Source organism: Lingula anatina, chromosome 5 (assembly GCF_051362555.1).
Source record: "Lingula anatina isolate TDL-2025a chromosome 5, LinAna3.0, whole genome shotgun sequence".
NCBI lineage: Eukaryota > Metazoa > Brachiopoda > Lingulata > Lingulida > Lingulidae > Lingula > Lingula anatina.
Genome location: NC_141771.1, coordinates 18,761,314 through 18,777,894, shown reverse-complemented (window position 1 = coordinate 18,777,894; position 16,581 = coordinate 18,761,314). Strand labels below are relative to the sequence as shown.

General features: G+C 36.2%; 1 protein-coding gene and 1 long non-coding RNA gene across 3 annotated transcripts in view; both read left to right on the top strand.

Moving 5' to 3' along the window:
* LOC147761788 (uncharacterized) overlaps positions 1-15,914 on the top strand; it is a 256,913-nt gene extending 240,999 nt beyond the window's left edge. Inside the window, exon 2 of one of the 2 annotated variants that reach the window (XR_015334726.1) lies at positions 15,292-15,914. This is a non-coding gene — a long non-coding RNA (uncharacterized LOC147761788). Of the gene's footprint in view, positions 1-14,917 lie in introns of both variants that reach the window. The other variant, XR_015334727.1, reaches the window with a different exon arrangement.
* On the top strand, positions 3,481-6,447 carry LOC106161759 (zinc finger protein 862-like). Its single transcript, XM_087013113.1, has 3 exons — positions 3,481-4,484; positions 5,636-5,897; positions 6,081-6,447. Exons 1-3 carry the CDS (start codon positions 3,487-3,489, stop codon positions 6,336-6,338), a joined length of 1,518 nt encoding a protein of 505 aa, XP_086869239.1. The 5' UTR covers positions 3,481-3,486; the 3' UTR covers positions 6,339-6,447.
* Positions 15,915-16,581: the final 667 nt, after the last annotated feature.

Sequence of the window (16,581 nt, the reverse complement as noted above, 5' to 3'; positions counted from 1 at the left end):
CAGATCTTCTCTGTAAACACCAGCATCTAAATCATTTGATTGGTTACACATTCATAATCCACCACTGAGAGGAAAACATTGGAGATGGACCATTGAGTCAGCAATCAACACTATGAAGGAGTCTCCGCAATAAAAAAATCAAAAATGTCTCCAATGTAGCATCTGAGGATAATGAAGAAGTTGACAAGTCCAATTCACCGATTCTATTGGATTCTATTGGGTTTGTAAGAGTTCTACCCAGTCCTCGATCACACATCACAAGTCTGCTGTTGATCATTCCTCTAGAAACTTAACTGGTGGTTTTGATGACTTGTAAGTTTGAAAAAGAGTTAAGACCAAAATGGTCTCTGGCACATTTTACAATTTCTATTGCCAGAACTACCAGCATTTATGCTTTCTCTGAGAAACATCATAGTCAACAATCATAATCCATCAGCATGGGTACCAATTCATACCAAAGTTTTCAACAAACCTCAACCAAACTTTGGACTGTTGGTTATCAACAGTGAATGCATCTCCATCATCAACTAACCAGAAACACCCCCAATGCCATATTCATTGACAGCAATGAATTTGACAGGGTCTTCTGTGGAGTTGATAAAAGTTATCCCCAGTCCCTGGTTGCATCAGGAGTCCATTGACTATTCCTCTAGCAAAACTCTGTCCTTTTGATGCATTGTAGTCATCAGTCTTGAGCTGAAATGCTGGCAATACCATATGTCTCTTGAAAAAAACAATTGGTGAGGATTGAGATCCTTCCAAGCTATAGTTTGTATGGTGCATGGCTCTATATGGTGTTTCTATATGCAATGCTTCTGACGGGCATTTAACCCAGAGTTCCTCAAATTGAATATCTTTTTGTGTCCAGAACATGCCATCCATAAAACCCTGATCAAAACCGACTTGTCACCAAAACCACTAGTGACCTGTGGCCTTGACTGTGCTCACATTTGATACATTACATGCATCAAGTCAAAAGAATTTGTTCTACTTGTAACTTGAAAATTAATTACCTTGACTACTTAAGCCAGCTACAATATCACTGACAAAATTTATTTAATAATCAAATTTTTTGTGAATTACCAGAGTGAACTTTGGATCTGTAATTATTATTTAGAAATATGCCATAATTTTTAAGCAAGAGTTGTGATATCAAATAAAACATATATATGAACTTATTTAAACCCACAGGAACAGATTTTTTTTCTTATTCTACAATGTTCAATCAGGCCCGTAGCCAGGGGGGGATTCAAGGGTTTCGAAAGAACCGCCCTTTTTGCTGCGAAAAGGTCCACTCTGGGTAGCATTTCATCTGTGTACTTGAGGATTTTATGGTAAAAGGTCCACTTTTTCAAAAAACGAAACCCCACTCTGAAATTGCTGGCTACCGGCCTGTCAATGCATTCCCATAATGTTATAGTAATCATAGTTGATGCCACAATAGTCAATGCATTCCCATAATACAACAGTAACTGATGATGTAACAATGATCAATGTCTGCCCATAACACAGCATCAATTGCTGATGTAACAATGGTCAATGTTTTCTCATAACACAACACCAATTGCTGATGGAGAAGAACCTCCAAATATTGATTATGCCAGAAAATCGACAGATAATCTAGTATCCACCTGGAGAAAAGCAGAAGAAAAGATTAGAGGCAGTGCTGTCATACAAAAGAAAAATTATGATTTAAGAGTGCATGGGAAGAAATATGAGCTCAGGAAACAAGTATGGTACTACAATTTTTCTAGACAGAAGGGGTATAGCCTAAAGTTACAGAATAAATAGGAAGGCCCACTTAAAATAGGAGAATGTCAGATCTGGTGCACAGTGCAGGGTTCCCGTTAGCACAATTTTTGTGCGTCCCTGACACAGTTTTATCAAAATTGACCCCCAATTTAAAATGTATTGCGTCCATTTGACGCACACTTATCTCAGTCCTCAGTGTAACATTATCTACTTGTTTCTTGTAAATGTCAGTAAAGGTCAGAAAGTTCCATTAGTGACATTCTATAAATGACCCTGGTCACCTTCAGCTTTCACATGTTAACAGTCCCCAGCCCATGTCAAAACAAACCCTCGTTCCTGATACAGATACTTTGTAAAATAAATGTGTACTAGTAAACCAATTAAATACGAGACCTTTATTCAGTCCGTATTTAGAAGCAACAAGTGACGTAATGTCGCAAAAATAATAAGAGGAGAGGCTAAATATGGCCGGGCAGAGTCAGACAACGCTCAGCATGTGTGTGGCTAACAGTAAAACAGAAAGGAAATTCGGAGGACCATGAGTTTGAAAGAGACGTCATCACGGAAGCATCTGACCCTGCCGACAACGATACAGAAATGTCTGAGCCAGCGTTATCTTCTTTGGAAAATGATGAAACTTCGCTCTCGTCTTCCTTCACTTCAAGAACAGGGAACAAACGTCTTTGGCATCCCGGTTGGGCCAGGTTGTTCTCTTGGGTGACTCCACAAAAAACAGCAAGTGATATAGATATATAAGTGAGATTTGTTTGCATAGGGTTGGCTGAAGGCATTTTTGTATAATGTTTCATACAAAATTTGGGCGTTTAATGTTACTTTTGTAATGAGCTAAGTTCAAGCTTCGTGGTTTGTCTGAACCAATGCAACGAGTGCACAACTAACGCACCGTTTGAGTGCGTTGCGTTGTGCATACACAAGCTCTCTGTTTTCATTGAAAAAAATGAAGTTATATTTAATGTTGAAGGGCCATTCCGTGGTATTTGGTCAGCAGACGTCAAAATTTGAAAAAGGAATCCTACTTATAAAACTTATAATTTCTGAAATCAGACACCATAAGCAGTGTATGAAATGGCCGCCTGCCCGCCAGCCCGAGGCAGGTAACTTTGGCGCCGGGCGGGTAAAATTTACAAATTGACCGCCCGACGGGCTGGCTAATTTTGCAGCCTAGACCTATTTAACCTTTTATTTTGTCCATTTTCATAAGCGATTTCAGCAAAATATCAAATCAACTCACTGTTTGTCCCGCTTCCATACAAGCAAATCTAAAACTGACCATCATATAGAAAGCCCGAATCTAAAAACAATCAGTCTCCCCTTCTGCTGCCTCGTTTGCGAGATCCTGTCTGCTTGATATGAAGTTGAAAGACAATTTGAAATGAGGCATATTGTAGTACTTAGAAACCAGCTCAGTGCACAGATAAGGGTAACGTCATTGTTTTGTGTAGAGGAGATACCGCGAGTAGCAATTTGTAGATTGAAAGTAATAAAAATGTGAAAGTACGAAAAAAGTTATGATATTCATATTGATTATTTATAGACATACTGGTACACGCAGTGTTTATGATAAACAGTAATAAAGACAATGGAAGCAAATTTAAGGAGAATTTTACATCAATTTTAAATCCCAAAATCATGAGTGAACATACGAGTTTACATCTTGCGTCAGCTGTAGTTTTTTTCCCACGTGGTTTTATTTTCATCAGTGGGCTGTCATATATGGAAAAGTTTCTTCTTCTTAAGTCAGATAGAGACGTTGACAAAAGAAAAAAGACTAAAGAAGAAACACATCAAAATAACAAGGATTACGAGAAAACGAAACGCATAAGAACAATACAAAACTCGTGGAAAACGGACTTCGATTGGCTAATTTGCAACAACTTGGACATATTTTGTAAAACGTGCAGGGCTGTGTATGGCCCTTTATCTCGCAGGACAATTCCAGACCGCTTCAGGCGCTACTCAAAGGGACCCTTTGTGCTGGGATGTGCCAATTTGAAGAGGGAAGCTCTGTCCACTCACCAGGGCAGCCAGGGTCATAAAGACGCCAAGACCTACCTCGCAAGCCAAAAAGAACGGAATGCTTCACCTGCTTCTAAAAGCTTACAGCTTTTAAACAGGGCAGTGTTTGAAAAACTTAGTAATCTCTTCAAAAATGCCCATGCAGTGGCGAAAAAATGTCGCCCAATAAGCGACTTCGTTTGGGTGAATGAACTTGACATAAGCAAGGGTGTTTCAACATCAGAGACGTACAGAAATGTCCAGAGTTGCAAAGAATTTATGGTTGCAATCTGTGAAGTTGAGAGGAAAAAAATTGAGCAAAAGCTGGCAGAGGCTAAATTTTGTACCATTATGTCAGATGGTTCTATGGATGTGTCCGTGATTGAGAATGAAATTGTTTATTGTCACTTTGCTGTCAAGGGAGTAGTTTATTGCTTCTTTCTTGGTCTCATTGAATGTGAATCTGGAGATGCAAAAGGAGTGTATGCTGCCATATGTAAAGCTATGAAATTTGATACCCTGCCCGTGGAAGATTTTACAAAGAAACTTGTAGCCTTTGCAGGTGATGGAGCATCTGTTAACACTGGAGCTTTGAATGGAGTTATTGCACTCATGCAGCAAGACATTGGGAGGCACTTGGTGATGATCAGATGTATGTCTCACAGAAATGAATTATCGTTTAAAGAGGCAATGAAGAACAGCACCAGGGCTCGACAGTAACGCTGGCCTGCTGGCCCGGGGCCATTGAAAACCAGTTACGGGCCAGTAAATTAAAATCACGCGTGTTACTGGCCCGAAGGGCAAGTGGGGTTTAATACGCCGAATAAACGTAATATTTGCCGATACCTCGCTTCTCGGTAAAATCCCAAGTCCTCAAGTGCTAGAGATCGGACCTGCTTTTGCGTAAATAGCTGCGCCCCCTTTCAATTGGCGCAAATCTGTTATGCAAAAACTATTTTGAGAGGGGGGGACAGTGAGGAACAGAAGAGCAGCTGACGCGTTTTGCATAATTTAATGCATGTGACTCGTTATAGCCAATCAGCTATTTGATTTTTGACCTCGCTGAGTACAATGCTAAAAGTTTATGTGTCACTAACCACGCGCGCACTACGAGATCACGCAAGCTGGAAGCCATTATTGTCAAACATGACACAAGCTAAATTGACTAATTTTTGGCCTAAAGTTTCAACGGACCCGAACTTGGAGCCCGTGCCGGAAAGAAGTGGGGTTACTTCAACCGAATTATCCACAGGCCTCAGTTATGAAAAAAAAACGCAAACGTGAATTCCAAATGCAATGGATAAAAGAATTCCCCGGAATTAATTGGACTGAAGAAAAAGGAGTGAAGCAAAGCAGTTGCAGAGCGAGCGTGTTTGTAACTGGGTGTACAAACTTCCGGAAGCATTCAATAAGATGTCACTTTGAGTCTTCTCAACACCTTGATGCAGAGAGGGTGAAGACATGTGCACAGAGGGGCCGTATAGGACCCTTAGACAGGATCGTGAGAAAAATAGGAGAAAAAAACAAACAGTTACTGACATATCTTTTCAACACTGCGTATTGTGTTATTCACGAGGAGATGCAGATGAACTGTTTAATTTCCTCTTGAACCACAATGATTAAAAACTAATTTAATTTATACATTTACACAACCTTTTGATTATAAATAGGTTATGTGTTTAAAAGGATCAAACAATGTTTCCAAAAGTTTATTCTTAAATTGTATGTAATAAATGAATAGTAAGCAAATAATAGTTGCGACTTCTGATGTCATGTTGGGCAAGTGGAAAGCTGAGTAGGGCCAGTGAGTTTCATGCCTCACTGGCCCGAAGGGCCAGAAGAAAAAAAGTTAGTGTCAAGCCCTGAGCACACTTTTTACGAAAGTCAATAAACTGCTTGATGAACTGTTCAAATTCTACCATAAAAGCCCTAAGCAGCGCAATGGATTGAAGCAAGTATTCGAGGCAAGCAAGATGGATCAGTTGTTACCAACCAGGGTCGGAGGCACACGCTGGGTCAGCCACACTCAGTTAGCTGTACAAAACATGCTGCGCTCATACAAAGCTCTTGTCATGCACCTTGAGCAGGTAGGTTTTAAACAATTTACATTTCTAATGAAAAATAATTTTGAATGTTCAACTTCAAATTTGAAAGTAATAACAGAAACATATGAAAAAATTATCTCAGTTGTGTGAAATGTGCATATATTATATAGGAACCCATGAACTTGAGTTATTTGATGAAGACTTCTTTATTTCATGGCATAAGTACATGAGGTATACTTAAGTATAATGAAACATCTCCTGATTTAGGTTACCAAGTATCTTGTCTTCCTCTTCAAACAGGTTGCAATCACTCCCAGTGCCTCAAGTGCCCAATCAAAAGCCAAGTTCCTTGTGAACCAGCTAAAAGACCGTGATAATATGGAGTATGCTCATTTTCTGGTTGACTTATTGGCTGTAGTTTGCAAGCTCTCTTTGACACTTCAGAAGCGGGAAACGTGCGTCTATCAAGTTCACAAGGAGATGAAGACCACAATAACAAACATCAAGAAGTTTGAAACAAGGTAAATTAAATTGGTTTTTAATTTTCAATTCGTTATATGTTCTGGTCTGGAAAAATTCCTCTGTATTTTTGAGGCGAATCAAGAAATTTGAAGAAATGAAGGTAAAAAACTATTATCCTTTTGCCGTATTACACATAGTATTAATAACGCAAATATGATGGTCAGCTAGTTTTTCAGAATGTAAGCAAAGGATTCCACCATGTTTTCTTTTTGAGTATAATTTTTTAATATTTTCAGAGCCGGTTCTGAGCAGAGAAACTTTAAAGATGTTAATGTTAGCACAAAGACATTCAAGGGCATGACTTTGGTTGGGGGATCTAGTAAACCAGATGACCAGAGAAAAAGTGTTGTGCCAAAACTTGTTGATGTTATTGGCAAGAGATATGAAGAATTGGACACTGGGCTCTTGTCAGCAACCAAAATTGCAGAATTTAGCTGTTGGCCTCTAACTCAAGAAAATGAAACAGGTTTGACTGTTTTTTAATTTAGTTTAAGTGCCAATCCACATGCCCTGCTATTTGAATTACAGCAATCCTTTATTCCCTTTCAACCTTTGAGATTGCAATAAATAGTGCACTGGAAGGCTTAGAATATTACAAGAGTTCATTGACAATAATTTTATTGCATTCCTGGGAATGTTATGTATTGAATATGAGTCAAATTTTCTTTAAAATTGACTATTCCAATTTGTAGTGAAGTCTGCTTTAATGCTATCTAGCTTATTATAAGTTTGCTTTTTATATGTACTTAGATTTTGGTGAAGACCATGTAACTCTGGTAATAGACCACTATCGACAAGTTTTGGAGAACCAAGGTGTCAGCATTAGTGAGATTGAAGCTGAGTGGGGAATATTGAAAGAGAATATATATAGCAAGTAAGTATTATAAAGAAACTGTAGGTAATGTTAATATCACGCCAACAGCAATAGTGTATAAGTCAATAACTTTTAAGTTACAGATTTCATATGTCTTGAATAAAATAAAGAATACTTAACTTCATGTACAATTATAGCAGATAAGCAAACGTGTTATTAAATGATTGTTATTATCCTTCTAAAATAATGATAAATAATAAAACTCACAGCAAAATTGCACTTTTCTATTCATGCAATTTTTTTCAATTGTGATGATGTAGTGTGTTAGATGAGATTATTTTATATTGCTACCGGTAGATGTCTCTGTAAGTAAAGTGTTGTCCGGTGTGCAAGTTTGAATCTCTCCCGTGATTGGTAACCTAAAGGTAAAACTGTTCACTATATAGTTGATTCTGATTGGTAAACGTGTACTATCTGAACTTGTATATAAGGTGTAACGTGAAATAAATCGGTCTCTTTGGCCTCTTTGGCCTCTTTGCTCTTAGCAGCTGTCTTTTGCTCTTCTCTTGAGGCTTTTTGGCTTTGTGTTTAACTCTGAGATACCAGTAAGTACATTGTTATTTGTACCTTCATAAGGCACTCGGCCGCGAAGGCGTAACAATTGGCGCAGTCGACAGGATAGAATTTTGTGAAGCTAACGTTATTAGAGGATAGAATTTGTGTAGCATATGTTGTTAAATTGACAGAATTCAATTTGTGTAGCTAACGTTGTCAGTTTACGGGATAGAATTTGTGTAGCTTATGTAGTTAGCAGATATAATTGGTAGTTATTAGTGATATTAGAATTTTTGAAAAAGTTTTGTGTATGACTGAGTGAGAGTTGGAAAGATAGTGACACGTGTTAGTCGGGACTTGTTGCAAGACGCGAACTAGCCGGAACATATTGCAGTGATATTTCATTTTCATTGTTGGCTGATACTCGTGGCAATTCAGTAAATATTGTCAAAATAGTATTCATTTTAGTAGTTTAGAGATATTTTGTATTAATTTTCTGTTGTGATACTACAACTGCAGAGACATTGCGGACCACGTGTACTGAGTAGTAGTCGGAAAGACCACGTGTACTGAGTAGTAGTCGGACAGACCACGTGTAATTACAGGCCCGTGAGTGTAGAGCCTTATGTTGTAATTAGAATACAGAACATAATTTAGTGAGTTTATTTACAAAGAAAAGCATTTATTTAAAATAAAGGTTTCAAATTTGTGTTTTTCACTGACTTGTTGAATGAAGGAGTGAGTGTGAATTGTTTATTGTATATTTTTATCAATATTGCAATAGCATATATTGATAGAGTACTATTCTACCTTGTTCGTCTGTGTTGAAGGTGTTTCATCATAGGTGTACAAGTGAGTAGGTTGAATAGTGAGAGAGATTTGTTTGTATTTACTGTGAAGTTTAGTAGTGGCTTTTTGCTGAAACTTTCTTCAAACAGTAAAGTGTGGTAGTGGTGAAAGTATTTTATTGTGTAGTTTTTGTGGCACAGCTGCATTGCTATTATCAATAAAATTGTGTAATAGGTTGTGGGAAACTAGAAGTGAAAATGGCGTCGGGTAGTGTAGAAAGTAGTGTTGTGTTGAATGTGCAGACAGCGTCTGAGACAGAATTGAAAAATTTGAAAGGAATTGGTCCAGTGAAAGCTCATAGATTGGTGTCTTTGAGAAATCAAAAAGGAAAATTGCTGTTGAGTGATTTGGAAGAAATTACTGGTATTAGTGTAGCAGAATGGCAGAAATGGGAAAAGAAGGGTAATGTGATTCTGGGTGTAATGGAAGAAAAAGATGAAGGTTCAAAAGTTGGAGATGAGAAAAAGGAAGAGAGTGTGAATTGGGAAGAAAAGTATAGAAAGTTGATGGAACGATTGAAGGTACAAAATGAAATGATAATAAATCTTCGAGATGAGGTTGAAGAGGCTGGAGAAAAGATAGAATTTTTATCAAGTGAATTGGAGATGAATGATGCTAAGGTTAAAAAGTTGGAAGATGAGAAATCTTTGTTGAAAAATGAAAAGTATGTTTTAGAGAGTGAGAAGTGTGATTTGAAAATTGAAAATGATATGTTGAAAGAAAGAAATGTGAAAATTCAGAGTGAGTTAGGAAAAACTAAACAAGTGTTGATGAAAAAAGAAATGGAAATGGAAGAAGAGTGTAGAGAGTATTCCACAAAAGAAGTAATGTTACATGCTCAGGTTGAGGCACAGAATGAATTGTTGAGAAAACGAGTAGAAAGTTTGCAGAAGTGTGAAATTGAAAAAATGGATTTGAAATTGCAATTGGATGAAATGACAGCACGTCATGATCATTTGCAAACTCAGTATGAGAGAATGCATTTACAACATGATTTAGAAAAAATTCCAAGGCCGACTCCTAGAAATATTAAAAGTAGACCCACACCTGTACCTAGAAGTAGTAAAAAGAAAAGTTTGGAAACCCCTGTGAAAAAACCAATACTGAAACTAGCAGAGAGTGAAAGTGATAGTGAAAGCGAAAGTGAAAGTGAATCTGAATTTGAACAGAAAAGAGTTCCTTTAGTTGAAAGAGAAAAAGGACCTGTTCATAAAATGCCTAGTTTTAGTGGGAATGGAAGAGAAAACTGGGAAGCTTTTGTATTTAAGTTTGAAGGAATGGCAGAAAGATATGGTTGGAATGATAAAAGAAAAACTAGCAGAATGATTGAGTGTTTGGAAGACAGAGCTCTTGAGTATGCGGTGGAGTTTGGAAACTGCAAATATAAACGTTTGAAAGAAGTGATGTCAAAACGTTTTAGTATAAAAGAGTCTGCTTCATCTGCGCGTAGAGCACTTCAATCAATCAGGCAGGGTGAAAGTGAATCTTTGCAAGATTTTTCTCATCGTGTGTTCATGGCATCTAGAGAGGGATATGCAGAAGGTGGTGAGGGAATAGCTGTGGATTCATTTTTGAGAGGGTGTCGTGACAAAGAATCTGCAAAATTGGCTATGGATAAAGAGCCTAAAGATTTATTTGAAGCGTTAGAGTTTGTGAAAGTTGCAAACAATAACTTCAAAGCTGTGTATGGTACAGGTGGAAGAAATGTGCATATTAGACAAGTTGGAATGTCTGATCAGAGTGTGGAGAATGGAAGTGGAAATCAATTACTCTACAACATGCAAAGAACCATGTCTGCAATGTGTGATCAGATGAAAAGAATGAATGACGCATGGGTGTCATCATCAAATTCTCAAAGAAATCCTAGTAGAATGATAAAAACACCCCAGAATGGAAACGTAAATCAAAGTAGAGGGGGTCCACCACAATGTTTTAAATGTGGAGAAAGAGGTCATGTTCAAAGGGATTGTAAGAATGAAATTGTAGAACATCCACCTAATCCCAATGTTAGTAAAAATGCCAGCCCAATTTCTATTTTGATTTGTAATAAATGTGGACAGAGAGGTCACATTCAAACAAATTGCCCTCAAAATGGAGAAATGCCAAAGAATCCTCCTCCCGGTGCAAGAAATTCGGTAAACTAGAACGGGACGAATTGACCGACCGGATTTCGGATCCCTTACTTCATGTTGAAGGTCGGATTATGGATAGTGGAAATGTGAAAATGATGAATGTTGGAGAGTTAGTAGGAGAAAATTTTGTGATTCCTGTTAGTGTGGGTGGTGTGAAAACATTAGCAGTTGTGGATACGGCAGCTCAATTTACTATCGTAAATAAAAGATTTTATAGTAAATTGCAGGGTGTGCCTGAGTTTTGTGAGACTCTGAAATTAATGCTTGCTGGAAAAAATGCATTTATGATGGGTCATAGAGTAGAAAATTTGAGTATTGAAATTGATGGGATAGAATATAAAGAAAATGTGTATGTTGCAGATTTGCAAGAAGGAATTGATATGTTGTTGGGATTGAAGTTTTTGAAGGAGAGAAATTGTGTGGTGAATTTAGTTGATCAAACATTGATCATTGGAGAAAAATGTGTACAGGGAAGAATAGAAGTTGAAGGTGACTCTGGTTTGAGTAAAGTGAATGGTGAGACAGAAGCTAAAAGTGATGAGAAATGTGTTGATGAAATGGAGAGAGAAGTTGAAATTTGTGAAAATATGGTGAGAACGAAAAAGAGAATAGTAGTTCCTCCATTTACGGTGATGAGAATTTCTGTTTGTGCAGATTATGAGTTAGAGAAAAGGAAAGTGTACGTGATAGAACCTTGTGTTGATAGACAAGTGTTGGTATCTTGTGCATTAGTTAAAGGTGATGATGTTGTTCCTATAGAGATAGTGAATGATGGAGAAAGAAATGCTGTTTTGAAAGCAGGTAGTGTGTTAGGTGTTATTAAGGAAGTTGAGACAGTTGATTCTGAAGTGAGATGTGAAGATGTAGATGGAAAAGCTAGGGTGTCTGCTGTGAATAAAGTTGAAATGAAGTTGAATATAGATGAAAATGTGGATAAAGAAGAAGTGATGGGAAGTTTGAAAAGAGATTTGCCTGAACATTTGCAAGATTTATTTGAAAGGTCAAGTGAGGAGCTTGATTCAAATGAAATGGTTGCATTGTGTGAAACTTTGAGAGATTATGAAGATGTATTTGCAAAGCATGATCTTGATTTAGGGTGCATGAAAGGTGTTAAACATACTATTAACACTGGTATTGCAGCTCCTGTGAAACAGAAATTGCGTAGAACTCCATTGGGAATGGAAGGAGAAGAGAGAAAGATGCTTGAAAAGTTGTTAGCTTCTGATGTTATTCAGCCATCAAATTCTGAATGGGCATCCCCACCAGTATTGATAAGAAAGAAAGATGGAAGTGTTAGATGGTGTGTGGATTATAGGGAATTAAATAAGAAAACTATCAAAGATTCTTATCCTATTCCAAACATTGGTGATTGTTTAGATTGTCTGGCTGGAAATCAATTTTTGAGTTTGATTGATATGGCTCAAGGATATTTTCAAATTGAAATTGATGAGAAAGACAGAAACAAAACTGCTTTTATCACCAGATATGGTCTGTATGAGCATAAGAGAATGGCTATGGGACTTACAAATTCTCCTGCAAGTTTTTCAAGAGCAATGTAGTTAGTATTGAGAGGTTTGACTTGGGAGAAAGTGTTGGTGTATCTGGATGATATCATAGTGTTGGGAAAGAATTTTGAAGATCATCTTAAGAATTTGAAAGAGGTTTTGGAGAGATTGCGTTCTTACAACTTGAAGTTAAAGCCTAAGAAATGTTTTCTTTTCCAAACAAAGTGTGAATTCTTAGGAAAGTCGATTAGTAGAGAAGGTGTTGGTATAACTGAGAGTAAGATTGATTGTGTTAGAAAGTGGCCAGTACCTACAAACAAAAAGGAAGTTGAAACGTTCCTTGGTTTCATCAATTATCATAGAGATCATATTCCTCAATTTGCTGAGAAAACTGCTTGTTTGTATGAGTTGACAGGGAATAAAAGTGTTTTCAATTGGTCAAATGAACATCAAATAGCATTTGAAAGTTTAAAACAAGAGTTAACAACTGCCCCTTGTTTAGCCTTTCCTTTGTCTGAAGGTGAATTTATACTTGATACAGATGCATCATATTCATGTATAGGAGCAGAACTTTCACAGATACAACATGGTGAAGAGAAGGTTATTGCTTATGGAAGTAAAATTATGTCACCTATACAGCGGCGTTATTGTACAACTAGAAAAGAGCTCTTGGCTGTTGTAAACTTTTGTAGACAATATAGACATTATTTGTTGGGAAGAAAGTTCAGAATCCGAACAGATCATCATAGTTTAGTGTGGTTGTTAGGATTTAAAAACCCAGATGGTCAGTTAGCAAGATGGTTAGAAGAATTATCTCAGTATAATTTTACCATTGAACATAGACCAGGAAAGAAGCATGGAAATGCAGATGCATTATCAAGAATACCTTTAGCTATGAAAGTGTGTGATTGCTATAAGGTGGGAGTGAAATTGAGTGACTTACCCTGTGGAGGATGTCATTATTGTCAGAGAGTACATAAAAATTGGTCAAGGTTTGAGACTGATGTGAATGATGTAATTCCTCTGGGAAATAAGAAATCAGATGACAATGTAGTTGAATCGAATGCAGTTGGTGATATGAAGAATGAAACAAATTGTGAGAAATTGAGTTCAGTTTTGATGTGTCAGAGGGCTGATACAAATGATAAAACTGACAAGAATGAAAGAGATGAATTATGCAATTGGTTGAAAGGATATGACTTGAAAAAATTGCAGAGAAAAGATGCAGATTTGAAAATACTCATAAGTTGGTTAGAAAATGGTGAACCTAAAGAATCAGAGTTGTATTTGTGTAGTATGGCAGTAAAAGGATTGTGGAATTGCAAAGAGCAATTGATTCTTTTGAATGATGTGTTATATTACAAATGGGAAAAGAGAGAGGATAGAAATTTGTGTTTAATTGTACCAAAAGATTTGGTCAACGAAGTTTTATTTTTCTGTCATGATTCAAAAACAGCTGGTCATTTTGCTTATGAGAAAACTTTGCAAAAACTCAAACAATCATTCAAGTGGCATGGAATGAATAGAGATTGTAAATTGTATGTAAGTTCATGTGAACTTTGCAATAAAAACAAGCATAGTACTGTTCGACCAAAAGCCAAAATGAAATTACATCATGCAGGATTTCCTATGGAAAAGGTTCATTTAGATATACTTGGACCATTTACACAAAGTGAATTTGGAAATTCTTATATTTTGGTTATGATAGATCAGTTTACTAAGTGGATAGAGTGTGTGGCATTGCCAAATCAGACAGCTGAATTAGTAGCAAAAGCATTTTTTGAAAAATTCATAGTTACTTTTGGTTGTCCACAAGAGATATATACAGATCAAGGTTCAAATTTTCAAAGTAGTCTATTTAGAAATTTGTGTAGACTATTAGAAATCAAACAACTTAGAACAACTGGTTTTAGAGCAAGTGCTAATGGACAAGTTGAAAGATGCATGGGTATTATTACACAGATGATTAGATGTAATGTAGAAGGGAATGTGAGATATTGGGATAGAGATTTACCTCAATTAGTTATGGCATTACATTCAACTGTGAATGCATCAACAGGGTTTACTCCTAACATGATGATGTTAGGGAGAGAAGTTTTTATGCCATTGCACTTACTAACAGGTTGTGTGAATGAAAATTTGATACCATATGAGACTCATGAATGGTTGAAAAACTTGAGTGAAAGCCTAAATAGATCACATGAAATGGCTAGAGAAAAATTGAAATGTGTGCAGAAACGTCAAAAACAATTGTACGATGCAAAGTTGAGAGAGAGTGAATATACTTGTGGTCAGAAAGTATATTTGAAGGATGAAAGTCATAAAAAGGGAGAAAGTAAGAAACTTAGACCCTTATATAGAGGACCATATGAGGTTATCAAAGCATCCCCACCTCTCTATACAATAAAAGATAAAAAAGGAAAAATCCAAGTGGTACATCATGATAGATTGAGAAAATTTGTTGAAAGAGAGAGTGATTTTCAATTGAATGAACCACAATTGGTGGAACCAATTGTAAAAAGATCAAGATTTGGTAGACAAATTAAAATGCCATCTCATTTAAGAGATTTTGCGTTAGAATGATCATATTGATGTATATTTAGTTTATTAGTCAAGGTATAGTTGTATATAAATACTTCCTTAATTTTCGGCAGTGCTGAAATAAAAGGAATTTAATTTAATTTATTTATTTGTATTTTTTATTTATTTTTTATTTTTTTTATTTAGAACATGGATGAATCAAACATTATGCACATCTGGGAAGAAGAGTTTCAATGGTGCACAGATTGGGTTGAATCTCCAGAACGTTTATATATACTCTCAATCAGAAACATTGAAATAAAAAGTTCAAAACAAGCCAAAATAATCATCCATTTAGGAAAAACATGGAGAGAGAGATTTTTGTTAGAGACGGGTTATGATTGGTTCATGGACCACGAGAAAGAAATAAACAAAGAGTTATCTAAAGAAGATTGTATTGATATTATTTGTTATCTCAGAGACAAACTCTATCAGTATTAAAATATTAGAAAAAATAAACAAGATAATAAAGATATATTTGATGAAGTATATTATAGTTTGTACTTCCTATTATATTTCAGGTAATTTGATCAAAACAACAGTCCAAGTTGGTATAGGTTTTCTAAATATTTGTTCGAATTTTATTGTTGAGCATGTTACATTGAGCACTGCATGAATAGATTGATAGCTACTTTTGTTTTTTTTTTTGGATTATGGTTGTTAAAAAAAAAAAAAATTACCTAACACGGTTACACTGTTCAAACTAATATGTTGCAGTTTAGCATGTGTTTTGCATGTAATCGGATTAGAGGTTGTCAAGGTAATAATTCTTTTCTTTTTACACATTTAATGATGGTATTTTACTTGGGGATTTGGTATAAAAGTAATATTTGTACATAGTTAATGCGGCAATGCTGTGTTACTATGTTAGTAATGTAATGCTATGCTGATAGTGTAATACTGTGTTAATAATGTAAAATTATGTTAATATTCATTTGAAAGAAAAGATCATTATCATGTATGTTCATTCAAGAAAATAAACCATTGTATAAGTTTATTTCAGATATGGATGATCTAGACATGTTAGATGAAGCTTGTTTTGTCCCGGATTATGATGACACTGATTTGGTGGAAGATCCTACTGTCCTAATTGGTGAAGAGGGGGAGGAAGTTACCCACTCAAAGTGCAGAAGGAAGAAACAGAGGAAAGAAGTCCAGTGTGGTTTGTGTCTGGTGTCCAGTGCTGACCTGAGTAGACATCTTGGACGTCATGTGAAATCTGATCATTTGCCATGGTACATGTATATGACTCCAGGATTGGTGTGCTGGTATTGCAGATCGATGGAAAAGGACAATTCGCTTTTGCGTAAACGTCATGGTGATGTTCATTCGTGTGGAACTGGTGAATTCGAGAAAAAACTGTGGATCCAGTTGGTGAATGGATTTATACATTTCCTGATATTAACATTAAATATGAGAAATATATGGGAACTGATGGACTATGTGAAAAGTGAAGGACTAGTAATGTTGCCAGATAACTGTTCCGAGGAGGACATTAATTTTGTGAAAATGTACATTTATGGAAATGGTATGGAGCCTAAGACTGAGGTTCTGAATTCTTTGTTGATTTTGTTTCACTGGAGAACTTTGTATCATCTGTTACAAAAACTTTCATCAGAGGATCGTGAACTCGGTAGTCATTGGTATCGGCGGATAGAATTTACTTTGCTACATGGATGAAAAATGAACTATATAATGATTTTGACATTTCACATTGACATTGTTATCATTAATAATGTTGTTTTGAGCAACTTTGAATTAAAATCACTTTGTTTGCTTTTAAAGTTGATTTAAAGTGATAATGGATTTAA